Raw genomic sequence first — 26,055 nt, 5'->3', positions numbered from 1 at the left:
GAACATTCTTCTCACTGCAAAGTTCCCAGGCATGTTTTGAGAAAGTTTTCTTATAAGTTGACAGTCTTAGAAATGAACGAAAAGAGTAGAGAACTGGGTCGGTTGCGACAGTAAAGCTGGTAAGTCTGCCCTCACCCACCTGTCATTGTCCAATGGAGAGAAACAGAATTTTTTCTATAAAAAGAATACCAGTTTAATCACAATTTCCCCCTTTTTATTCATTTCAGATATTAAACTAAATGCGGATAAATGCATTCTACTTCACAGAACAGTAAGTGTTCTAGATACACACAAACACTGGATCAAAACATCCTTCCAACTCAGTCCTATAGCAATAATTTATTTTTCTTCAAATGTCAATTCTTCACAGTTTCAATACTGCAGCAGCAAATATTCCTTAGATAAAGAAAATTGTGGTCCATGTTTTAAAACATCTTAAGAGAACTAGAGATAAGTCAGCAAACTTCCAGTGCAGTTTGGGTAGAGCAGTTTTACCTCGAATACCAAAGACTGGCTGTGGGAACCTGGGGGTAAAGGTCGTTGGGGGGAAAGACTGGGAACTTCTGCAGCACTTCCTCCCCCGCCACCTCCTGAGGATTTCTTCACGTAGATTGATGGCGGTGGGGGGAGCTCTGCAGCATTCGCATTCTGTTTATTGGTCCCTGTCACCCCAAGGGGTGTGATGGAAAATAAACTCAGGCAGTACTTCCCACAGGAGCTTTCAGGAATTTCAGAGCAAATCAGGCAGGATGAGGCCGGGAGGCTTTGGTTCGACACAGTTGATCCAGAAATTGGCACAGCTGGCATGATACTGGTGTCCTCCATACGCCAGCTTGAAGCTGTCCGTTTCCGAGTTGAACGCCTGCCGGGAAGAAACACACATGGGGGGGCCAGTCAGGCTCCCTCCACACCTGGGCACTGACCAGCAGCCGGCACGGACCCCTCTCCAGCTCACAGAGGCTGAGGCCAAACTGGCGCACACACAAAAGCTGAGCAGGTGGCCACAGGAATTCAAGCGAGAAAGTTTTTCGCCGCTAATTAAAGGTATAAAAATATCTTTACTGTTAAACCCAGTTTCAGCAAAAGGAGGCCAAATTGTTCCCAGAAAAGGCAGACAGAGGCTGTGGGGGTCGGCAGGGGTCCTGACACTGGACAAAAACAGCCACGGGCTGGGGATCATTTTGATCTCTCTGTGAAGAAAGCAGCCCTTCCCTGAGGCTGGCATTTGACTATAACATGCCATCCCTTAGTTTCTGAGGCTGATTACAGTCCTATCATGAAAGCAAATGAAAGATTAAAGACTCTTAGGGTCTAATGCCATTCGGAGCTGATAACCAAACTGACATCATTAAAAAGTCCAAATAGGTATAGGATTTGTAAAAAAATAAAGATGTTAAACACAGCAGAATGATTTCCAGATGAATAAGGCTTACCGGTAAGTTACAGTCAGCCAGGCCTAACCTCAATCACTTCCGGGGTGTTTTGTAAAGCTCAACAAGTAAACAAATAAATAAAGCTCTAAACCCCAAACAATTTGTTTTTGTCTGCTAACGGCCAAGTCCTGAAGCTCTCTGATCTCATTCTGTGTGTCACTACCACTTCATCTTCCAGAAGCTGCTCTTCCTGTTACCCTGTTCATCCCAGAGGAAAATAACCGCAACACCAGAAGCCAGCTATGAGCCACAAGCATGCACAGCAGACGGAAGTGGACCCGCACGGACATGTTAGTTGACCGAATCAAACACTATGGGAACGAAAAGGACTCAGCAAAGGATCCATGATTGGAACAGCTCAGGATGGCAGTGGAATCATCGAATTTGCCTTCCACACTCAAAATTAAGATGGAGACGCTAAGATAACGCGTAACTGGTTCATACTTTTTTAGGATGTTCTTCTGCAGGCTTCTCTTCTTTCTGAAATAACGTTGAAACCATAAGGTCAACAAAATTCCCAGAACAGGGCCTCTGGCCTCCAAACGAGTCCTTACAGGTGTAACCTTTTCTCCTTGCCACCCCACTGTGCAGAGGGTGGGCAGGCACGTGCCAACAAGCCCACTCCTTAGAAAGGCAGGAGCTGCCTCCACCCCTCGACAGCTCCCCCCCGCTGCCCCTTTGAAAGAACATGTCTGCTTCTGTGGTCAGATTTCAGGGCTTGATAAACTCCCCTCCTCTGGTCACAGACCTTGTGGAGAAGGGCCAGATGGGATTGCCTCCCGGGTCGGTCAGGGAAGCAGCCCGTGCAGGGGAGGGGGGAAGGCAGGTGACTTACCCGGCTCCTGGAGTCCACGTTTAAAAGGCACACCCCACAAGCAAGCTCCTGAGCGTTTTTAATCCCGGGCCGTAGCATACAAGAGGAAAAATCCAGTGAATTTTCATCAGGCTGTGAGGACAAGACAAACGGGTAAGAAGCCAGGAATTCCACACGCTGCTGGTTTCACTCCCTGATCAAACATCCCAACAGGTCCAGCAGCAAATTCAGTCCACTCTCTACCACCACCAGTACAATTATTCCATTTCCCAGACGTTTACCGAGTACCTGCCCTGCTGTGTTCTAGTTGCTAGGGGTGTTAGGATGAGCACAAAATGGTCCCTGTCCTCTGAGAGCTGTTTAGGGTCAGGGCGAGGTGGGTGTCAGGCCACACTGTGCCACGAGACCCACACTAGGCGTAAGGACCGAGCGCCGGAGCACAAGGGGGAAGGAGTGGGGCACTTACCCGACTCAAGGGGAAAGGAGCGTGGTGGCAGAGAATGCTTCTGAGAACTTCCAAACACGGTGGCTGAGTCCTGATGGGTGTTTGCTAGGTGAAAGGGGTAGGGTAGGATGAGGTAGGGGAGGGAAGGGTATCTACTCTATGTAGAATAAGCAGCCTGGGCAAAGGCCTCTAAGCAAAAGATCAGGTATGAGAAGAAGTCTAGGGAGTGCGAGCCAAGCTTACAGAAGGAGGGAGGAGATGAAACTGGAGCACGAAGGCCTTGAAAGGAATATGAGGGGTTGAGACTCTATCCTGGGAAGCCCTAAGGGTTGTAACTAGATTGTGACAGGATCAGGTTTGTACTCTGGACAGAACCCTCTGGTTGCAATGCAGGCAGGCACTGAACTGGGGGTCTGGGCCTCTGTTACAAGGCTGCAGTAGCGAACCGGGAGACGGGTCCTGAAGGTCAGAACTGAGGGAGCAACAGTGCGGAATGGAGAGAAATGGACACACGAAGAGCTATTAAGGCCGAAGAATCAACAGGCCTGGCGGATCTGTTAGATGTGCGAGGAGGGGAGGGGACTGGGCAACTGAAAGGATTCACCCTAACGGGGCACGTGAGAGGAGAACCAGTTTGGGGATGGAGACTGGGAAGAAGAGTTCAATTTGGTACAAGCCGTGTCGAAGCTGCCTGTGGGACAGCTGAGTTCTGATGCTATATGAGCAGGCAGATGGGTATACAGGCCTAGCACTCAAGAACGAGAGATCTGGATGTTATCGGCTAGGGAGAATAAATATATTAACAGCTAACAGGTCAAGTCTTTACCTGTGCTAAGCAGTACACTAGGCTCTCTACATACATTATTTAATTTATTCCTTACCAAAAAATCTATGAAATAGGGAGCGTGTCACCCAATGATGAAAAGCCCAATGATCGAAAGCTGTTAATTTCTTAAAAGTTAAAATGCACATCTATTATATGAGCTTGCAATTTCTAGATATTTTTATCTAAGAGAAATGAAAACATGTTAACAAAAGTCTTATACGAGAAGTGTTCATAGCTCTATTCATATTAGCCAAAACTGGAAAGAGCATGCATCTTTAAACAAGAAGATGGATTCAAAAAACATAGTATATTAATACATTGGAATATTACTCAGTGACAAAAGGGATCAAACTGATACACACAACACAGATGAGTTTTTACAGCATGCTATGTAGAAGAAGCTGACACAAGAATATGTACACTACATAATTTCATTTATATTAAGTTCTAGAACAGGCAAATCTACGGTGATGGAAATCTACAGAAAATGGATCACTGGCTGCTTTTGGAGTCAGATCAGGGGATTGACTGGGAAGGGGCAAAAGGGAACTTTAGGGGGTGATGAAAACACTCCATATACCGATGGGGTGTGTGCTACATGGTTGTGTGCATTTGTCAAAACTGGTCCAACTATGCATTTAAGATCTGTGCATTTCATTGTATGTATGTTATTCCTCAACTACGAAAAACACTTGAATAATAAAACAAGACAAAAACGACCAAAGAAAAGCAGAAAAACAAAGCAAAAAACCAGAACGGTAGAAAACATTTGCAAATGATGCAACCGACATGGGCTTAATTTCCAAAATATACGAACAGCTCATATAACTCAACAGCAAAAAAACAACCCAATCGAAAAATGGGCAGAGGACCTAAACAGACATTTCTTCAAAGAAGAAATACAGATGGCCAATAGGCACATGAAAAGATGCTCAACATCACTAATTATTAGAGAAATGCAAATGAAAACTACAATGAGGTACCACCTCACACCGGTCAGAATGGCCATCATTAAAAAGTCTACAAGTAACAAATGCTGGAGAGGGTGTGGAGAAAAGGGAACCCTCCTGCACTGTTGGTGGGAATATAAGTTGGTGCAGTCACTATGGAAAACAGTATGGAGGTTCCTCAGAAAACTAAAAATAGAATTACCATAGGATCCAGCAATCGCATTCCTGGGCATATATTCAGACAAAACTATAATTCAAAAAGATATACACGCACCCCTATGTTCACAGCAGCACTATTTACAATAGCCAAGACATGGAAACAACCTAAATGTCCATCAACAGATGAATGGGTAAAGATGTGGCACATATATACAATGGAATAGTACTCAGCTATAAAAAAGAACGAAATAATGCCCTTTGCAGCAACATGGATGGAACTAGAGATTATCATACTAAGTGAATTAAGCCAGAAAGAGAAAGACAAATACCATATGATATCACTTCTATGTGGAATCTAAAATATGACACAAATGAACCTATCTATGAAACAAAAACAGAATCACAGACATAGAGAACAGACTGGTGGCTGCACAGGGGGCAGGGGTTGGGGGAGGGATGGACTGGGAGTTGGGGTTAGCAGATACAAACTACTACATACAGAATGGATAAACAACAAGGTCCTACTGTATAGCACAGGGAACTATATTCAATATCCTGTGATAAACCATAATGGAAAAGAATGTTAAAAAAGGAATGTATGTTATGTATAACTGAATCATTTTGCTGTACAGCAGAAATTAACACAACATTGTAAATCAATTATACTTCAATTAAAACAATTAAGAAAAAAAGATTTTGGATTCTTAATGTGTAAAAGTTAGGTATACATGAACTAATTTATTTTTCTTATATATGCTCTAGAGCAGAGTCTCTCAAACTTGGCACCATTGACATTTTAAGCTGGATAATTGTAAGACGAGCTTAAAAGACCTGTAAGACCTGTCCTCTGCATGTAGGATCCCTGGCTAATTTGGGGCAAAACTGCTCCCCTCCCCGACTATTAAGAACTGACTTTCCAAAGAGGAAGACGCATGTGTGCACGCATATAAATACACACACACACATAAACCCACACTCGTGTGTAAGCTGATTATAAATTTTACTGATACAACGAATGTGTAGCACACCATCTACAAATAATAAAATATACCATCATCTCTACTGTAGAGTCCACGTAGTATCTTGTTCTCACAAAATGCTTTCTTGGATTTTTGCCCAACTCTTAGATCAACCACCTTTGCTTGCTTTCCTGAAAGACTGTTAGTTCTGAGGCGAAGGCTGATGTTTTCATGTGAAGGACTAGGGCTAGACTCAGACCTACTTCAGAACTTCACTTGTCTGTCAAATATATGAGTGACTTCTTCGCTGAATCAGATAATAGTTCCTGAATACTGGACAATCTTTCCTCAACTTTTGGTTCTACTCACAACATAACAGCTACAGACACAGCATACTTTTAAGTTTAATCTACATTATTAACATTTTCTCTATCACCTTAAGTCTAGACAATCAACAAAACAAGTCAAGCCCTGATTTGAAGCATTTGCTGATTTCCATGGTATAAATGCTCCCCCTATGGTCGATTTCTAGCTACCAGTGTGATGTCACTGAACATGGGGTTGGGAAGAGATGCATGCAGCACCGTCGTATAGTATTTCCACATATGGATACAATGGACTAGGGTGACCAACTTCCTGGTTTGTGTCAGACTGTTGCCACTTTAGCTCTGAGGACACCCCTCGGTTCTGAGCAAACCGGGACAGCTGGTTGTCCTATGACAGACATCAATAACCTCAAACACTAAGGACAAAGCAGGTGGGAAAGGAAGTGAAGATGGAAGGGAGTCGATAGGAACAAAGTAAAAGGGTCCATTGTCCTGTCTTGAGAACCAAAAACAAGAGCAGAGCAAGTCAAGTGTGAGAAAGTTCTAGAGTTACCAAGTTGGGCTCAGAAAGATGTCTGAGTTTAAGATTGCCCAGGCTCTGCAGTGTGATGTGATAACACCGTCCAGTGTGATCATGCAAGTGGGTGGCTTAAGTGAAACAGAGACAAGGGGCTTGTAGTCCAGAGAGTCAAGGATCTGGGAGCCTGGCATGTTGGCTGGTTTTTCCTCATGAATACTGAGGTGACCAGGATGATGGCAAATTGGACAATAAAATAACAGCTACATGTTCTACAGTTACTTTAGGCTGAGCCACTGAGAAGTTACTACACTGTCTTTGTATTTGCAAAACTGTATTCTTCTTCCCCAGAAAAAAAAGCCTTCTCCCTAGAAAAATGTGTAGATTATATATGATATTTCTCCAACCATTTCTTTTTAATATGAAATAAGTATCTTTTAAAAATATTTATTTACTTATTTGGCTGCGTTGGGTCTTAGTTGCGGCGCTCAGGATCGTTGTTGCGGCATGCGAACTCTTAGTTGCAGCATGCATATGCGATATAGTTCCCTCACCAGGGATCGAACCTGGGCCCCCTACATTGGGAGCGTGGAGTCTCAGCCACTGGACCACCAGGGAAGTCCCTCCCCATCCATTTCTAATTTGAAATAGTAAACCATGTGCTAGGTTCCATAAACCTCTCTTAAACTAACCTGAGCTGAATCCATTTGGATTACCCTTAAGGAAGGAAGGATACACAGTTCTCAAAGAAGAAAAAGGGAGGTGGAAGTTTCAACTGTGTGAACCTACATGGCCTTAGCCAATCCAGAGGATAATTTGTTTGTTTTTTAGTGTAATCATGGCCAATTTGGTCAAACCTAGAAGCAGGTGGAATTATCATCTGTCTGCTGTCCAATTCTGTCCTTTGTAAAACAGTAACCATTTCACTTGCCCTACCTCCCTCCCTCCTTCAGTTGGTGTTAGGACCCTCACAGATACATAAAAAGGGCTCTGGAAAGGATAAAATGCTCTAAATGATCATCACAATTATTCACTTAGACAAAATCTAACAAGCTTTTTGAAGAGGTTAAAAACATAGTAGTATGTCTATAATCTACACTATAGACATTTATCATGTTACTGAATGAGGACTAATTGTGAAATAATTAGAACCCGGGGAAACTCTGAATCTTGAAATCAAATCCAAGTTAATAAAAGCCCTTTTAATACCTGTTTACCAAAGGAATAAAAGAAGTCAATGAAAAGGTCATCTCCAGTGAAAATCATAAGGCTCTGCATAAATTACCCTGTAGTCAAATTAATCTTTCCAATGATAAAATTAACCTTTATAAATACACATCTATTAGCAGGGAGATTACTGTAGTCCACAGTGTGACACCATCAAATGCCCTAATTCTACAAGGAGGTATGCCCTCCACAGGCACCTTAAATTGCGTATCACCTACTTTAACTGGCAAGTATGTCATGCATTTAGTAAAGATTAAAAACCCAGCTACATTAGACATGACCTGCATACACTGACAAGTCCCAGAGTCAGACTGGGATATATAATCCTGAATCTTTAGCCAGTAATAAACTACTAAAATGGTATCCAAGAAAATCATTATTAAGGAAGAAGAGTTTGCTAGTATTTTAGTGTTACCAGTAGACTTATTCTCCTTCTTCCGGACAAATGTAGGATGGGCCTTCCCTGTCCTCTAAATTAGGCACAGTCGTGTAACTTGCCATGATGTTAACAGACTGTGAGTATAAGTAATATGGTCACTTCTGGAAGGAAGCAAGACCAATGTGCTATTTGTCATGTTCCCTTGATACTCCCATAGTGACCAACTATGTTCCACTCGGTGTTGGCTCTATCAACCCAGATCCCGGAGTAAGGAGGACATGGCATAGAGTCCCTCCAACTTGAGATGGAACAGGAGCTAGGAATAAAGCTCTGTTGTTTCACATTGCTAAGAACTGGAGCTGGGAGGTGTTGCTTGTTACCGCTGCAGAACTTAATTTGACTGATACAAAGAGTGATCTAGACACAGGTTCCACAAGCAATTCCACACCTTTGATTTTGGTTACAATGCAACCATTCTTGGTTACAATGGTTTTTTTTTTTCTGGTAATTTTTCCTACTGCTACTATAACAAATTAGCATAAATTTAGTGACTTAAAACAACATAAATTTATTCTCTTCCACTTCTGGGGGTCAGAAGTCTAAAGTGGGTTGGCAACACTGTATTCCTCCTTATCCAAGCTCTAGGGGAGAATCTGCCTCTTCGCCTTTTCTAGTTTCTAGAGACTGCCTGCACACTCTGTGGATCACGGTTCCATCTTCAAAAGCAATAGTGTAGGATCTGCCAATCTCTCTCTCTGCTTCGACTGTCACATTGCTTTTTCTCATTCTTATTCTCCTGCCATCCTCTTACAAGGATCCTTGTCATGCCTCTGGGCCCACCCAGATAATCCAGGATAAGTTTCCCATCCAAAGACCCTTAACTTAATCACATCTGCAAAGTCCCTTCTACCACATAAGGTAAAACATTCACAGGTTCTAGGGATGAGGACGTGGACATTTTAGGGGGGTGGGGAGGTGTTAATCTGTCTACCAAATCCACCTTCTGCCAACTGAAGATAGCCGTGCAGAGACATGATTAAGATTCTGTCTCTAAAACACTGTGCAGACTGGCAAGATGACAAAAATGCTGTCATTACTAAAACAAACAAACTGTTCTGGGTCTTCCCAGGTGGTGCAGTGGTTAAGAGTCCGCCTGCCAATGGAGGGGACACGGGTTTGAGCCCTGGTCCGGGAAGATCCCAAGTGCCGCGGAGCAACTAAGCCCATGCACCACAACTACTGAGCCTGCGCTCTAGAGCCCGTGAGCTGCAACAAGAGAAGCCACTGCAATGAGAAGCCCGCACACCGCAACAAAGAGTAGCCCCCGCTCGCTGCAACTAGAGAAAGCCTGCGTGCAGCAATGAAGACCCAACGCAGCCAAAAATAAATAAATAAATAAACAAACAAAACAAAACAAAAAAACTGTTCTCCTGACATGCCACAGCAATGGGAAGTAAGTACTCTGAAATTCACTGCTTATTTTACATCAAAAGGAAGTACAGAAGAATTTTATTATACTGAGGGTAGTAGTGGAATCACAGAGCCAGGGTGATTTGCAGTTGACCACAGGTCAGGAGAATAACAGTCCTGTCTCTTCTTGTAGATTTTATGTGGCAAAAACGCATTAGTATTGTTTTCCAGGACTAAGTCTTGGTTACCAAGCTACTGAACTTCAATTCAATCCACAAGCATGAGACAAAACTTTAAGATAACAATTCACTCATCTCACTAAAATAGGGGCTTTTTATCTCTTGAGAAAAAAGTTCCTTCAACCTGTGCCCAGAGGAAACAGGCTTTTGCCACAAGAGGGAGTTTTAGTCCATGGATAAAGGGAGCATGAAAGGGAAAGGGAAATGTAACTTTGCTAGTATCACTTCCAGCCTAAAGAAATATTAAGGAGCCACAATTTGGAGGTTAAGACCGTGTACTCTGCTTTCCTTATCCCAAGCTGCATCCTGGAACCTTTTCACTGGAGAAAATTAATGCAGCCTCCTTTTGACGGGAATAGTTTCATGGAGTCTTTGTGGGAAGAAACAAGTCTTTTTTTTTTTTTTTTGCAGTACGCGGGACTCTCACTGTTGTGGCCTCTCCCGTTGCGGAGCACAGGCTCTGGACGCGCAGGCTCAGCTGCCATGGCTCACGGGTCCAGCTGCTCCGCGGCATGTGGGATCTTCCTGGACCGGGGCACGAACCCAAGTCCCCTGCATCGGCAGGCAGACTCCCAACCACTGCGCCACCAGGGAAGCCCAGTTCAAGTAAGTTTTATACACCGAGGACATACTAGTTATCAAGAGGAAATGCCATGGTATAATCAGGAAAAATACCTGAGTAAAGAATGATTATTTTTCTGTCACAGCTAACCTGGTGAAGAAAGCAACTATAACTGGAATAGCATGGGTAACTGGAGAAACAAATACTCGGTGGCGGTCACGTACAACGTGCAATGCATTCCTGTGTTGTCTAGCGGCAGATACCTACCCTTCCCTGGTGCCTAAAAACTGTCAGGTAAAAATCACTCTAGCATCTAGACATGGATGCTAGAAATGGATGTTCCTAATGGGATTTTGAAGGAGAGGGCAAGAATGCCTGTCCACTCTTCCCACTTACCTCCTATTTTGCCACGTGGAGGGATTTAGAACCACCGTAAGTGAGAGGGCAACACTCCTAAGTTAGATGTGTGACCAAACCCAACAGGCTTCCTTTGAAATCACAAAACCAAATTCTATGGCTTCTTTAAAAAGGTCTGAACAAAACTAATCCTTAGTGTAAAAAACCAGAACATGACTTATCTCTGAGTGGGATGATGACAACAGAGGAGCACAAGGAAAGCTTCTGGGATGATGGGCTATTCTGTATCTTGATAGGGGTATGGGTTATATGAGGTATGCATATGTAAAAAACACTGAGTGGTATAACTAAGATTTTTGCATTTTACTGTATATACATTTTACAGAAAAAGAAAAAAGAAAAGAAAGGTCTGGAGGGGCAGAGTCAAGAAGGCAAGCCTTTCTCATGAGCAAGATGTACCAGGATGAAACTGACTTCCATCTCACCCACTGACAGCAGCTCCCTTAAAGCAGTAATCCAGGCCAAGATTCTCCCCAAATATCCTTTGCTCCAAACTGAAAAGGACTAATACATAATGAACCTGGTTAACACACTTGGTCTTTTGTGATACCTTTTCTTTAAAGAGTTCACGGCAAAGAAAGATGCTTTGCAACCACAGCCATCTTTTTCTTTTTCTTTTTTTTTCTGGCCCTGCTGGGCGGCTTGTGACACCTTAGTTCCCCGATCAGGGATTGAACCTGGGCCCTCGGCAGTGAAAGTGTCGAGTCCTAACCACTGGACCACCAGGGAATTCCCACAGCCATCTTTTTCTAATAGCACCAGAAGAGACGGGTTTGTCTAGAAGTCTAGTTTTCAAAATGTTAATTACAAGAAGAAACTGCCTGTCACCAGAACAAAGAAACTTAAAATCTAAGTGGCAAGGGGGACTCTTTTAAGCTACTCTATAATCCTGGGATATGAACAGGGGAAAAAGTGTACAGAAAAGAACTTGACTGTTTATAGCAAGTTGCTGCCAAGATAGACTCCTGGTGTTTCATCTCATTAACCTTGATGCTAAATAATAACCCACTCTTCCCCAAAAGGCTTCTGCCTTTCTGCTTTTACCCAACCAACTTGCCCATTTCAAGGAGGCAGCAGAATACAGTGGTTGAAAAAGTAGACTTAGGACTTTCAGAATGAGTCCAGGTCTCACCAATATCTCTGTGCCTGAGTTTCTTCATCTGTAAGAAAGGGGGAGAATAACAGTATCTACCCTCAAGGCTGTTGTATTAATTATATCTATGTAAAGAGTATGAATAGGGTCTAGCACGCAGTAATCACCAGTAAAAGCTGGCGAATGATGATGCCGATATTTAGGCTTAATGTGGTCATATCGGCACAGGGTTAGGAGCAGAAGGTGGGTGAATTAGGAGAGACCCAGACCCACACTAATCTCTAGATTCCTAAAGGTGAGAGAATCTCTAGATTTTCTCCTAAAGGTGAGACCTTTGTGAGACCGAGAGGCTCTGATGAACTGCGATGCTAACGATGCAAAGGGGACACGCCTGGTGGGGACACACCTGGTAACACGTCCCTCTCCATCCCACAGCCTCACAGGCAGCCACGGACATTACCAGCCAACCAACTTCATGCGTAGCTGGAGTTTAGAAGTATTTTTTTAAAACACCAGGGTTTTATCACCCAAACACAACCCTACCACTATTCTGGTGTATTTCCTTCTAGCCCTGTAGTAATAGTTCTGTGTTATTTCAAACTTTATGCTTCTTTAAAAAATGGCAGCCTAACATCCTAGTATGAAGAGTCACACAACTAATTCTCCAGATTTGGACTTTTAGGTTATTTTCAATTTTTCACTTTTACAGAGAACAACTTCTGCATTTAACTTGCTTCTTTTTGTGAGTTTGTATGTAGAACTCTTGCCTTAGGCAGTTTTCCGAGAAGTGGAATTACCAAGTCAACTGCTCTGAATGTTTTCAAGTCCTTTCATTCATTTAGCACTTACCGGGTATTTACACAGTGCCTGGCCAGACAGAAAATGAACAAAATGTGGTCTTGGTCCTTGTTCTCAACGAGTTCACAGGTGGAGGGGAAAGCATGTTGCCAGACACCTTTCCCATAGGGTGGTACCAATTTCCTAATCAGGGCTTTCCGGGTGGCGCAGTGGTTGGGAGTCCGCCTGCCGATGCAGGGGACGCGGGTTCGTGCCCCGGTCCGGGAGGGTCCCACGTGCTGCGGAGCGGCTGGGCCCGTGAGCCATGGCCGCTGAGCCTGCGCGTCCGGAGCCTGTGCTCCGCAACGGGAGAGGCCACAACAGTGAGAGGCCCGCGTACCGCAAAAAAAAAAAAAAAAAAAAAATTTCCTACTCAATGAATTCCTAATGAATTCCCTAAGAAGTAGTCCAATTTTACCGCATCAACACGATCAGCATTCAAATAAATAAACCAAACCCCATACTGGGTTTACTAGGAGGTAAAAACTGAGATCTTGTCTTAATTTGAATTAACGTTTCCTGCTTAGCTGTGCCTCCTCTATGAATCACTTCACGTTTGTGTTCCGATTTTACTGGAAGCTGGTATAGTTCTCAGTAATTTATATGTTTTCTTTACAGAGCAAAGACTTGCGGTCACTGTCAGTATGCGCTGCCACACGTTTTTTCTCATTTACCATTTCATCTATTTTTTTGCCGCCTGGAAGGATTTCCACTAATCTGTACTTGGAGCTGTGCCATTCAATCTCTACGGAGAGATTTCCCAAGAAACTACTCAATGAAACCTGCTGCTTTCTTTACTGAAAGGATATTTTTGAAGATAATGTAGATTATGTTAGTTTCCTCTTTATGAGAACCCACAAAAGAAGTTTCTTTCTGAGTACTGGAATAATTATGCTTCCTGAGTAGAGGGTTTATTTTTATGTTGTGAACACAGTGAATCATGGAACTGATCACGTCTTCTTTACATCAGTGCCTAGAAAGGGTCAACTGTACAGCTCACCACTAGCAAATGCCAGCACTTTTAAAGCACACATTTTTGGGGAATTCCCTGATGGTCCAGTGGTTAGGACCCTAGGCTTTCACTGCCAAGGGTGGGTTCAATCCCTGATCGGGAGCTAAGATCCTGCATGCCTCAAGGCCAAAAAAAAAAAAAAAAAAGCACATATTTCTGTACACTTCATACCTGGCTTTAACTTATTTCCCTAGTTTCATTTTCCCTTTGTTTTATTTTCCTTACCCATTTATTAAAAATATTTAAACCAGTTATTAAAATAATGAGGTACAAAAATGCTTATCTTGCTTGAAAAAAACTGGAAAGTTCAAAAAAGTATAAAACAAAAGGTACAAAGTCCCACCAAACACTGTGTTAGAACACAAAGGAAAAAAGGACATACACTATAGGATATCACTTACATGTGGAATCTAAAAAATACAAATGAATGTATATAAAAAATAGACTCACAGACATAGAAAACTAACTTATGGCCACCAAAAGGAAGGCGGAAGGCGGAGGGACAAATTAGGGCTATGAGACTAACAGATACAAACTGCTACACATAAAATAGATAAGCAACAAGGATTTACTGTATAGCACAGGGAACTATATTCAGTATCTTGTAATAACCTATAGTGGAATATAATCTGCAAAGAAACAAAAAAACCCAGATCATTATGCTGTACACCTGAAACTAACATAATATTGTAAATCAACTATACTTCAATTAAAAAAATAAATAAAGGACACAGTCCTGCTTTTAAGGAGCTGAGACGCTAGTGGGTAAGAAACAAGCAAACACAATTATCAAGAAGCGTGTAAGTGCCCTGACAGAATGTGCTATGGACACACACAGGAAGGGCATCTAATGCAGACTGAAGGCCTCTTGGAATGAATTCTGGGACAAATAACGCAAAGTCCAGAGGGGAAAGCAGTCTAACAGAGAAAGAGAGGCCAGGGCAGCCCAAGTGATGGAAAAGACCTTACTTACTGAGCTAAGGAGTTTAAACTTGACCCTGAAGACCACAGAGAGTCACTGCAGGATTTTAAATGGGATATAAATGACACAATCAGATTAGCATTTTAGAAAGAGACATCTGAGAGTGGTGTGCAGAACGAATTGATAGTGGATAAAAAAATGAACCAGTAGGGGGCTTCGCTGGCAGTCCAGTGGTTAAGACTCCGTGCTACCAATGCAGAGGGCGCAGGTTTGATCCCTGGTTGGGGAACTAAGATCCCATATGCCTCATGGCCAAAAAAAACCAAAACATAAAACAGAAGCAATATTGTAACAAACTCAATAAAGACTTTAAAAATGATCCGCATCAAAAAAAGTCTTTAAAAAAAAAAAAGAACGCTATGAATTTTTGCCAAACTTGTTAAATTTAACCTCTTGAATTCAGTTTTCTGTAAGTATTTCTTATCACCCAATGAACATAATTTTATCTCTTCTTTTCAAATATTTATAACTTCATTTCTTATTGTATTGGCCACACAGTATTTTAAAAAAATAATTAGGTTATAAATTGAAAAATGGCCAAAGAAAACAAAATAAGAGATTTGGGAAATGATTCAAATGCTTTAAGAACTTAATAGTACAAGCCAGAAGCAACATAACAATGGAGAGAGGATGTGCTTGCCGTTGAAGACAGGTTGCTGGGAGAGCTGGGAGTCCTCCTGACCATCAGTGCAGCGCAGTGAGAACTGGCTGCTCTTTCAGATGGGGCACATGGCAAAATGTAAGGAAAAGAAGAAAGAAAATGGAACAGCATATTTATTCCAGCTGTGGAAGGAAGATAAATTGTGAAATAAAGGATATTATCACAGACAAACTGAATAAGTGTGAATATATAAAAATAAAATAGTTTTGCCCCATGTAATATTTTAAAAAGGGGATGAGGACTTCCTTGGTGGCGCAGTGGTTAAGAATCCGCCTGCCAATGCAGGGGACATGGGTTCGATCCCGGGTCCAGGAAGATCCCACATGCAGCGAAGCAACTAAGCCCGTGCGCCACAACTACTGAGCCTGCACTCTAGAGCCCGCCAGCCACAACTACTGAAGCCTGCGCACATAGAGCCGGTGCTCAGCAACAAGGGAAGCCACCGCAATGAGAAGCCCATGCACCGCAACAAAGAGTAGCCCCCGCTCGCCGCAACTACAGAAAGCCCACGCACAGCAACGAAGATCCAAAATGGCCAAAAATAAATAAATAAATAATAAAAAATTTTAAAAAAATAAAAAGGGGAAGAAATAGAAGAGGAAAAAAATAACTGATGTAATCTTATGAGCACACACACGTGTGCGAATAAGTCTATTACAAGTATGAAATATGTATGGTCAACACAATATTTCATTGAATATATGGTCAAATGGTCAAAAGAGATAGATGATCGGTTTATACACAAAGGAAATAAAAATAGTAAATTATCATTTGAGACACTGGCTAGCCCCTCAGGAAATGAAAGAAATTAAAAAACACTTTTATGAAATTGTTTAAACACTTGTTAACGTAAGAAACTGACAAAGCTAGAATACAATGTAAAGAAATGTATACTTATGTATTGCTGATAGCACTGTCAACTAGCCCCTAAGCTCCCTGTAAATCCATATAACACATGCAACAACAGCTATATGCAGGCATGCGTGTACATGTGCAGCCATGCACTCTGACCTCTTAAGTCCACTTGGAGAAACTATATCCTCAAAGGGGAAACAGTCATTTGTTTAATGGTATTCAGAGTAAAACTATTCATAACAGGAAAACAATGAAAACAATCCAAGACCCTAAGAAAGTAAACCGGCTAAATGAACCACAGGACAGCAACAAGACGTATCATACAGTCTTTTGTTTGTTTCACTTAGATCTAAAAAAAAAATGTTTTTGAGGTATAGTTGATGTAGAATATTAGTTTCAGGTATGTAACAGTGATTCACAATTTCCAAAGGTTACACTCCATTTATAGTTATTATAAAATATTGGTTATATTACCCATGTTGTACAGTATATCCTTGTAGCTTATTTATTTTATACATAGTAATCTGTACCTTTTACTCCCCTACCCCTACTTCGCCCCTCCCCACTTCCCTCTCCCCACTGGTAACCACTAGTTTAGTTTGTTCTCTGTATCTGTGAGTCTGCTTCTTCTTCTTTTTTTAAAAATATTTATTTGGTTGTGCCGGGTCTTAGTTGCGGCAGGCGGGCTCCTTAGTTGCAGCATGCGTGTGGGATCTAGTTCGCTGACCAGGGATCAAATCCCAGGCCTCCTGCATTGGGAGTGTGGAGTCTTAACCACTGCACCACCAGGGAAGTCCCAAGTCTGCTTCTTTTCTGTTATATTCACTAGTTTGTTGTATTATTTTTTGGATTCCACATATAAATGATATCATACAGCATTTGTCTTTCTCTGTCTGACTTATTTCCCTGAGCATAATGCCCTTGAAGTCCATCCATGTTGTTGCAAAGGGCAAAATTTCATTCGCTTTTATTGCTGAGTAGTATTCCATCTTCTTTATCCATTCCTCTGTTGATGGACATTTAGGTTGCTTCCATGTCTTCACTATTGTAAACAGTGCTGCTATGAACATTGGGGTTCATGTATATTTCTGAATTAGTGTTTTCATAGTACAGTTTTTTAAAAGGACACAAATGAGGACAGAAATAACTAGAAATGCAAAGGGAGAAACTCAAACGAATGCTTTGCAAAACATGCATCTACATATGTGACTTAAGAAGGATGTAGATAGAGAACATTTTCCTACACTCTCATTTTATTTAGGTACAACGGTCCTGGGAGCTATCCAGAAGCCAACCTGGTACTATTCAACTAATGGAACAACTGTTGTCTCCTTCCTTCAACATAACTTGATACAGTAGGCACCTCCATCCTCCAGTAAGTGCCATCACAGGAACATACGCTCGGCTTCACAGCTTAGGTTTCTAGAAGGAAAGCAACTGCTAAATTGTCTAGTGGGCTTACCGTGAGTGTGGCGAGTGACATGAAGCCAATTAGGTTATTCCATACTTTATCGATGTCCTTCAGCAACTGCTGGAGTTTCTCACTGCACACTGCAGTGGCTTTTATCCCCAGCTCCACACGTTTGGTTACCCTGTACACCTCAACAACACCTGACAGGGTGAGAGAGGACAGAGTTAGGTGCTGGAAGCGTACAGAAAGAGTTGAGCAAGACACAACAGCCTTATTGCTGGCTGATATTCTAGGTGGAAACTGGGACTGTATCTGGACAGACATGAACTTACTATTCCTTGGGACCAACCAACTCTTAATGCCGCAGTATAAACTCATTGGTAAGAGCACAGACTCTAGAGCTACACTGCTTGGATTCAAGTCCCAACTCTGCCACTTAACTAGCTGTGTAACCTCAGGCAGGTTGCATAACCTCTCTGTGCTTCAGTTTCCTCATCTGTAAAATTGGGATAATAGTAGTACCTCCTCAAAGGATGGTTGAATTAAGGGATTAAATGGGTTAATACCGTAAAAGGCTGAGAACAGTAGGCATTAACCAAGTATTAGCTATTTTTTTTCTGGCTTCTTTATGAGTCCATTTGTTTGAATTTGGGAAATACCATTAAACTCACTGAAAATAGGAATATTAACAGTTTAAAAGAATCGGAATGTCAATATCACTACACAGGCGCACCTTGCTTTACTGCACTTCACTTTGCTGTGCTTTCTAGGTATGTTTTTTACAAACTGAAGGTTTGTGGCAACTGTGCGTCAAGCAAGTCTATAAGCACCACTTTCCTGGCAGCATTTGCTCACTGTGCGTCTCTGTCACATTTTGGTAATCTCACAATATTTCTAACGTTTCCATTGTTATCACATTTGCTATGGTGATCTGTGATCTTTGATGTTACTATTGTAGTTGTTTTAGGGCACCACAAACCACGAAGCATGTGTTCTGACTGCCTCACTGACCTGCTGTTCCTGTCCATCTCCTCCACAGGCCTCCCTCTTCCCTGAGACACAACAATATTGAAATGAGGCCAATTAATAACCCTACAATGGCCTCTAAGTGTTCACTGAAGAGTCTCACGTCTCTCACTTCAAATCAGAAAATATAAATGATTAAGCTTAGTGAGGAAGGCATGTCAAAAGCCAAGATGGGCCAAAAACTAGGCCTCTTGTGCCAGACAGTTAGCCAACTTTCGAATGCAAAGGAAAAGTTCTTGAAAGAAATCAAAAGGGCTACTCTAGTGAAAATAAGAATGATAAGAAAGCAAAACAGCCTTATTGCTGATATGGAGAAAGTTTTAGTGGTCTGGAGAGAAGATCAAAGCAGCCACAACATTCCCTTAAGCCAAAGCCTAATCCAGAGCACGGCCGTAACTCTCTTCAATTCTGTGGAGGCTGAGAGAGGTGAGGAAGCTGCAGAAGAAAAGAGTGTGAAGCCATCAGAGGCTGGTTCATGAAGGTTAAGGAAAGAAGCCATCTGCATAACCTAAAGTGCAAGGTGAAGAGCAAGTGCTGATGGAGAAGCTGCGGCAAGTCACCCGGAAGCTCTAGCTCAGATCATTAACAAAGGTGGCTACATTCAACGACAGACTTTCAGTGTAGGTGAAACCACTTTCAATTGGAAGATGCCATCTAGGACTTTCGTAGCTAGTGAAGAGACGTCGATGCCTGGCTTCAAAGCCTCCAAGGACAGGCTGACTTTCTTGGTAGGAGCTAATGCAGCTGGTGACTTTTAGTTGAAGCCAATGCTCATTTACTATTCCAGAAATCCTAGGGCCATTACGAATTATGCTACATCTACTGTGCCTGTGCTCTCTCTATAAATGGTACAATAAAGCCTGGATGACACACATCTGTTTACAACACGGTTTACTGAATATTTTAAGCCCACTGTTGAGGCCTAATGCTCGGAAAAAAGGATTCCTTTCAAAATATGGGTGCTCAGTGACATTGCACCTGGTCACCCAAGAACTCTGATAAAGATACACAACAAGATTAATGTCTTCATGCCTGCTAAACACAAAACATCCATTCTGCAGCCCATGGATCAAGGAATAATTTCAACTTTCAAGTCTCAGTCTTTAGGAAATACATTTTGTGAGGCTGTAGCTGCCACAGATGGTAACTCCTCTGATGGAGCTGGGCAAAGCCAATTGAAAACCTTCTGGAAAGGATTCACCATTCTAGATGCCATTAAGAACATGTGTGATTCACGGGAAGAGGTCACAATATCAACATTAACAGGAATTTGGAAGAAGTTGATTCCAATCGTCAGGGGTGACTTTGAGGGGTTCAAGACTTCAGTGGAGGAAGTAACTGCAGACGTGGTGGGAAGAGCAAGGGAATTAGAATTAGAAGGGGAGCCTGAAGATGTGACTGAATTGCTACAGTCTCATGATAAAACTTAACAATGAGGTATTGCTTCTTATGGATGAGCAAAGAAAAGTGGTTTCTTGTGGTCGAATCTACTCCTGGTGAAGACTGTTAAAATGACAACAAAGAATCTAGGATTTTACATAAACTTAGTTGATAAAGCAGCAGCAGGTTCTGAGAAGACTGACTCCAACACGAAAAGAAGTTCTCTGCTGGGCAAAATGCTTTCAAACAGCATTTTATAGTATATGGAAACGGTTCATGAAAGGAAGAGTCTATCGGTGCAGCAAACCTCACCGTCATCTTACGCCCCCTCCCCCCAGCCTTCAGCGACCACCCTGATCAGTGAGCAGCCATCAACGTGGAGGCAAGAGCCTCCCCACCAGCAGAAAGATTATGACTCACGGAAGACTCAGATGATGGTTAGCAGTTTTTAGCAATAAAGTATTTTTAAATTAAGGTATGTACATTGTTTTTTTAGACATGATGCTACTGCACACTTAACAGACTACAGTAATAGTGTAAATATAATTTTTCTATGCACTGGGAAATCAAAAAATTCATGTGACTCGCTTTATTGAGATATATGCTTTTTTGAGATACATGCTTTATTGCGGTGGTCTGGAACCAAACCCATGATATCTCCAAGGTCTGCCTGTAATTAAGAAGTATGTCACTCCTCTGAATGCCCAAAGATCTACAAAGTCTGTGGCTTCATGTATCTTTTATACACTTAACAGGACACAGAATGGTTCTTCTCCTGTGGTCGCTGAATTATGGCTGAATTCTTTCAGCAAGGATGAGGGTGCCAAGGTCTCCACATTCTAAGGACAGCTGCCAGACGTACCCCCAACCCCTCCACCAGCCGCTATAAGAGAGGACTGGAAGAATCCCAGGGGGTCTTCAGTGGTACATGCTCAGCCTCTGTACAGCAGCACAGCTTGTCCTTCCTCCCCCAGGGGAAGGGCAGGAATCACAGCCCACTCTAAGCCAAGTGAGGGGGCTTCTCAGATGGTCTTCCACACTAGAAAGCCGGTAGAAGGAAGGACAGGCACCCCATTACCCGGTGAACATCTGTTTATGCAGCAGAACTGTGCCTGTCTGGGCAGGACAGCGGAACCAGAGCAAGGTGGCAGGAGGAAGGAGAGCTCACATCCCTTCGTAGCCACTCATGCAGCAAGTATTTGCGAGTGACCATTATGTGCCCGGCCCTAGTCTAGGTGCTGAAGACCCAGCAGTGAGCAAAACGGACCCAAATCCTTTCCTTCTTGGAGGTTCGTTCTAGTGGAGGGAGACAGATAATAAGAACAGTAAGTAAAGCATTTAAGATATTAAAGGTGACAGGGCTAGGGAGAAAATCAAGCGGGGAAAGAGACGGGAAGTGCCAGGGTGGGGAGGCACGACATGGCTTTGAGTAAGACAGGCCAGGAAGACCTCACTTAGAAGGTGACATTTGAGTAAAGATCTGAAAAAGACTAGGGTCCAGTGCATGTGGCTCTGGCCACGGGACAAGCCTGAGCCTGGGGAGGAGAGGACCACTGAAATGGACAGGGATTGAGATTTCATGTTGGACTGGCATGTCTGATAGCTGAAGGTGGCCAGGAAGTTAAGGAATCTGTGATGTCGGTGAGAGGTAGAAAGGAAGAATTCAACACAGCATGGTAAGAATTGATTGGAGACCCAGTGATTTAATTTTCTTTTTTAAACCAATAATTTAATTTTAATGGCTCATCTAGTTCAGACTCTTTGATAAACCAGTAATTTTACACTGTGTGTAACAAGGACTGGGAAACCTGGCCAAAGAGACCCGAAGTCAAATGGTTGTTCCTGTCTGGGACTTAAGTGTCTTCTCTACAAATGCAGATGCTACTTAGTGAAGTCATATGTGGCTTGAGAGATCTAGATTAAGCTATGTAACATAGGGACAACTGAAAAGACTGCAAAGTGTCATGATTTTGGATAAGCAAAATATAAAAGCACATACCTAATAAGTATTCCATGCCTTGAGCTGACTGAATTACTTCTGTGCACACAGAACTACTACTGATTCCATTTAAGGTATCATTGGCCTTCTTAATGACCTACAAAGAAATGAAATCACATCACCTTATGTAATCAGGAAAAGTCATTACAAATCAATTTACTATCAGTAGAAAACCCAACAGAGAGCCAGGAGGTGTGGAAACACATGACTGATTGATGTATATAGAGGACTATGCTGAAACAAATCTGAGAATTTAATTTTGACACTGAAGAACCAATCCTTCATTTTTTTTGGAAGAGGAAAAACAGAGGTTCTTTAGCTTAAATATTATTTTAACTTGGGCAGAGATAATGATATCATTTTGTTATGTCTTAAACACAGTGACAGAAGAGGGCACGGTAGTTGAGTGAGCTGTGTCTACTATCATAGATGGGAAAGAAGCCTTGCTTAAGATGTGTGACTTTCCACACAGCTTCTCTTTGCGCAAGGCCATCGAGGCAGAGCTCTGCGAGTCTATCCAAATGAACCCAGAAGGCAAGATATGTACACAAGGGGCATTTCCGTACATGTGAACATCACGAAAGTGACAGACTCACCTCTAGGGCACTCCCTAGGCACCGCTGCCATTCATATGCATATCTCTCATTCTCCTGTGAATTTTATAAAAAGAACTGGGTCAAACCAGCAAGCCTGGAATCCTATTTGTTACTTCTGTCAATTCAGAGTACTGAAGACTTTCCTGTGCATGAAAATCACTCTAGTCCAAGCACAACTTATCTTTTTGAACCCACTAGTGACAATTTTTAATTCCTGATAAATGTAACTTCCAAGCACACGACTTGTAAATCTGAGGGAAATGTTTCTTCGTTGATTGCCTTTGTAAATGTTGCCTCATTTGTTCCACAGCGGAAGCTTCTTTAAAGGCACTCACCATATAGGTGTCTAGTACAAGGGCCAGTATCAAACCACGGCTTCCGGCGCCATGGCTTCCTGAGTGTGCGTGTGCGCGTGTGTGCCAGGGAGGGACGAGGAGCGCTAAGAGTGTTGGCTGGAGGAGGAAGGCAGCATGGGACTACGGCGCTGTGAACAGGAGCAGTGAGAGGACCCAGGACATCTGCCCTTTCTCCTCTATTTTGAGGCTTTACCATTCACTAAGATGATAAAGTCTACGTGCTCAAAAAGAACCCCGTGAAACACCTGCCTGCCTGTGAGGTCCCAGGAATAGTTCCAGTTTTAGGGTCACTGACTACTTTCAGTGATGCCACATCTGGGAGGTACTTTCACCTGGGGCTAACGTCACCATTCTCTCACTGTAATTACGTATTTTACGTCTGGTGCTTTGTGACGCTCTGCCCCTGATTCCCCAAGTGAAAGCCGCAAGCGCTTTTTCTCAGGGCCCTCAGGGGCTCAGCCCCCTGCGGACGAGGAGCCCGCTCACCTCCACCTCTCCTGTCAGGTCTTTGTACTTGTCGCGGATGACGGGCAGGGCGGGCTTCTCGCTCAGTGTGTTGGAGCGGTCTCTGAAAGGCTGCTCCAGGGCCGGAGAAGGAGAAGAACGGCTTATTTCTTTATCACCAAGGCTCAGACTCCGCTTGTGCGATCCTGGGGGAAGTGGATGGCACAAAGGTTCTGATTACTCAGCTTAGTGCAAGCAGAGGCTCTTCCTTGCTAACACGACCCTCTTTTCTTAGATGTTTGTGTCAGGAGGCGTTCACACCCCTCATTCAGCCTGTCTGGCAAGCTACATGTTGAACGCTTTCATTTGTTCTCTCTTGCTTGAGTTCCTTGCCTTTAATTTTCTCCATTACGCTTCTCCGATCTATCATAATTCTTCCATAATTCTAAGTGCGGAATCACTGGAGTCTGGAGGGCTAAAGGGTCCTTCTAAGTATCAGTGCATAAGAGGTGTGTTGCTTCTCCAGCCATCAGTTAGGGATTTGTACCGACTTCCTCCATCTCTCCCAATCTAATGGAAATCAACGAGCCCTTCTGTCAGGATGCGATTAAAGCGAAAGAGGCAAACTTAAATGCCTTCAGAGGACAGGCAAGCAAAGTAAATGACTGAAGAAGGTCAGCTGGAGATGGAAGTGGTGGGGACTGCAACACTGGGGGGAGCACACCTCAGCTGTCAGAGGGGGATGTTGCTACTCAGCTCCAGCTGCCTGTCAAGAGGTGGGAATGTAGGCCTAGTACTGCCAGATGCTACAACTTTTCAAGAAAAGCTAGAGGGACTTCCCTAGTGGTCCAGTGCTTAAGACTCCATGCTCCCAATGCAGGGGGCTCGGGTTCGATCCCCGGTCAGGGAACTAAGATCCCACATGCTGCAACTAAGCCCGCGCACTCTAGGGCCTGTGCACGGCAACTTGAGAGCCACAATGAAGACCTAGCGCAGCCAAAAATAATTAATTAAAAAAAAATAAGCTTACAAAAAAAAAAAAGAAGAAAGAAAAGCTAGAAATCCAGATTGTGAAGTGTCATGATTTCTATGTATCTGCAGCTGCTTCACATATTAGAAAACCTTCCATGTGGGTCAATCAAAGCAGGTCTGCAGGCTGGATCCAGATCCACAGCTACCACGTTGCAGCCTCTGGATGAAAAGATATAGTCCATAGCCAGCGGACAAGAGCAGAACTAACTTGCCCACAAGGGGATCAAACCATTTCTCTGTCTTTTAACACGGCACACCTCTACCCCAAACAAGCGAATGAACAACAGACTGGGGGCTATGCTTATTTTTAGCCCCAAAAGCAGTTATCTGAGGGATACTGGTTTAACTTCAGTTCAGTCTCAGGAAAACCTTCTTTTATAGCTATCTGTCATAGACTCTGATTTTAAACACTGGAAAATCTATTCCTGCTAGCCCAGGGACTAACTTCTTATTCTAAGAAAGAACATCTAACACTGCAGTGGAAGAAACCATGACGTAAAATCTATGTTGGAAGCCACTCACCTTGAACGGAAAGGTCAAAGGTTGCCAGCTCACTTTTGATCATTTCTTCACTGGATTTCATTTTGCCTTGTGAATTGGCCACTAAAAAGTCAAATTTGCTGATTTTGGGCTTTTCACTTTGAAACTCTCCAAAGTCATCTGCACATTCTTTGGGGGTGTCGTGAGAAGCGCTGCTGGGGGCTGGGCTTGGGCACGTGGCCTCTTGGCTCCGTTCAGCCGCAGGCAGGTCCTGTCTGGCGAAATCCCTGTAGTCCTCGCTTTTATATTCCTTTTGCTCGCTGGCCTGTGGGATCGCATCTTTAAAATTGGCAAAAGCCGGAAAGGTCGTCTCTGGAAGAGCATCCTCGCTTGTGAGGGTTGTGACTTTGGAGAGAGGTGTCATGGTGAGGTTTTCGGTACTGCCAAATGAAGTCTCTTTCTTTTGAAGAGCTGAGGCAGCTGAGGAGGCCCTGCTTCCTGCTGAGAGGACAAATGGAGAGAGTTTTCTGCCCTGAGAGGCATCATCCCTGTCTGACCAGTCATAGCTCGTAAGTGTGCTCACTGCAAAATTGCTACTGTAGGTTCCAAAAGCAGCACATTTTAAGTCCTCTACATCTGAAAGGGAAATAAGACCCCACAATTAGAGGCAAGCTCACCATTTAGGCAAAATGCCCTAAGCTCTGCAGAAGCAAAATGTCTAGCACTTTTGATTCATTTTATGCGATGCTGGAGTTAACTAAATTTAGAGCTTGCACTAAAATTAAAGAAGCTGGGCTGTAAAATCTGATCTTGAAAAACCCACATTAGCCTTGAGTTGGCATTTATATTTCGTAACAAAGAGCCATCTTCTTTGGATAGCACAATTCTTAAAAAAAAGATAGGAGGTTCATCCACCAATGTATATACAGTTTGATATAAGAATACGGTCATTTAATAAAATGTCCGTTCACTTATGGACTTTAAAATGTATTTACAATATTCCCTGCCTAAAACAAGTCTCTTTCGTTTTGACTTTGCTGGAAAATGTTCCTTTATAACATGGCCATATGAAATGTACACGACAAACTAATTAGAAATTGACAATATCCCAAAACTAAAGTAAAAATAATGTTATTTAACTTTTAAGCAGTTATTAGGAGTTTCTGTCTAGGTAAGGCCACATATGAGATTTTAATTGAGCAGTTACTTACCTAGTTGTTATTTTGGT

The 26,055-nt window shown here is 42.8% G+C and overlaps 1 protein-coding gene across 8 annotated transcripts in view; it reads right to left on the bottom strand.

The window, feature by feature from the left end:
• Positions 1 to 213: 213 nt before the first annotated feature.
• The window catches only part of SYNRG (synergin gamma), a gene marked incomplete at its 5' end in the record, with an annotated part of 92,437 nt that continues 66,595 nt past the window's right edge, over positions 214 to 26,055 (bottom strand). For 5 of the 8 annotated variants that reach the window (XM_082678671.1, XM_082678676.1, XM_082678675.1 and 2 more), the window contains 9 exons: positions 214 to 862; positions 1,878 to 1,913; positions 2,269 to 2,379; positions 2,714 to 2,797; positions 17,566 to 17,714; positions 21,920 to 22,016; positions 22,516 to 22,569; positions 23,358 to 23,521; positions 24,870 to 25,463. In XM_082678671.1, the coding sequence (XP_082534797.1) occupies positions 731 to 862; positions 1,878 to 1,913; positions 2,269 to 2,379; positions 2,714 to 2,797; positions 17,566 to 17,714; positions 21,920 to 22,016; positions 22,516 to 22,569; positions 23,358 to 23,521; positions 24,870 to 25,463 (1,421 nt within the window). In that variant the 3' untranslated portion in view covers positions 214 to 730. The remainder of the gene's footprint in view (positions 863 to 1,877; positions 1,914 to 2,268; positions 2,380 to 2,713; positions 2,798 to 17,565; positions 17,715 to 21,919; positions 22,017 to 22,515; positions 22,570 to 23,357; positions 23,522 to 24,869; positions 25,464 to 26,055) is intronic. The other 3 variants (XM_082678673.1, XM_082678677.1, XM_082678674.1) reach the window with 1 other exon arrangement.

The sequence above is a fragment of the Grampus griseus genome, assembly GCF_964374135.1.
Source record: "Grampus griseus genome assembly, chromosome: 20".
Classification (NCBI taxonomy): domain Eukaryota; kingdom Metazoa; phylum Chordata; class Mammalia; order Artiodactyla; family Delphinidae; genus Grampus; species Grampus griseus.
Note: the sequence above shows the minus strand (reverse complement) of the source record. Positions and strands in the feature narration are given on the sequence as shown.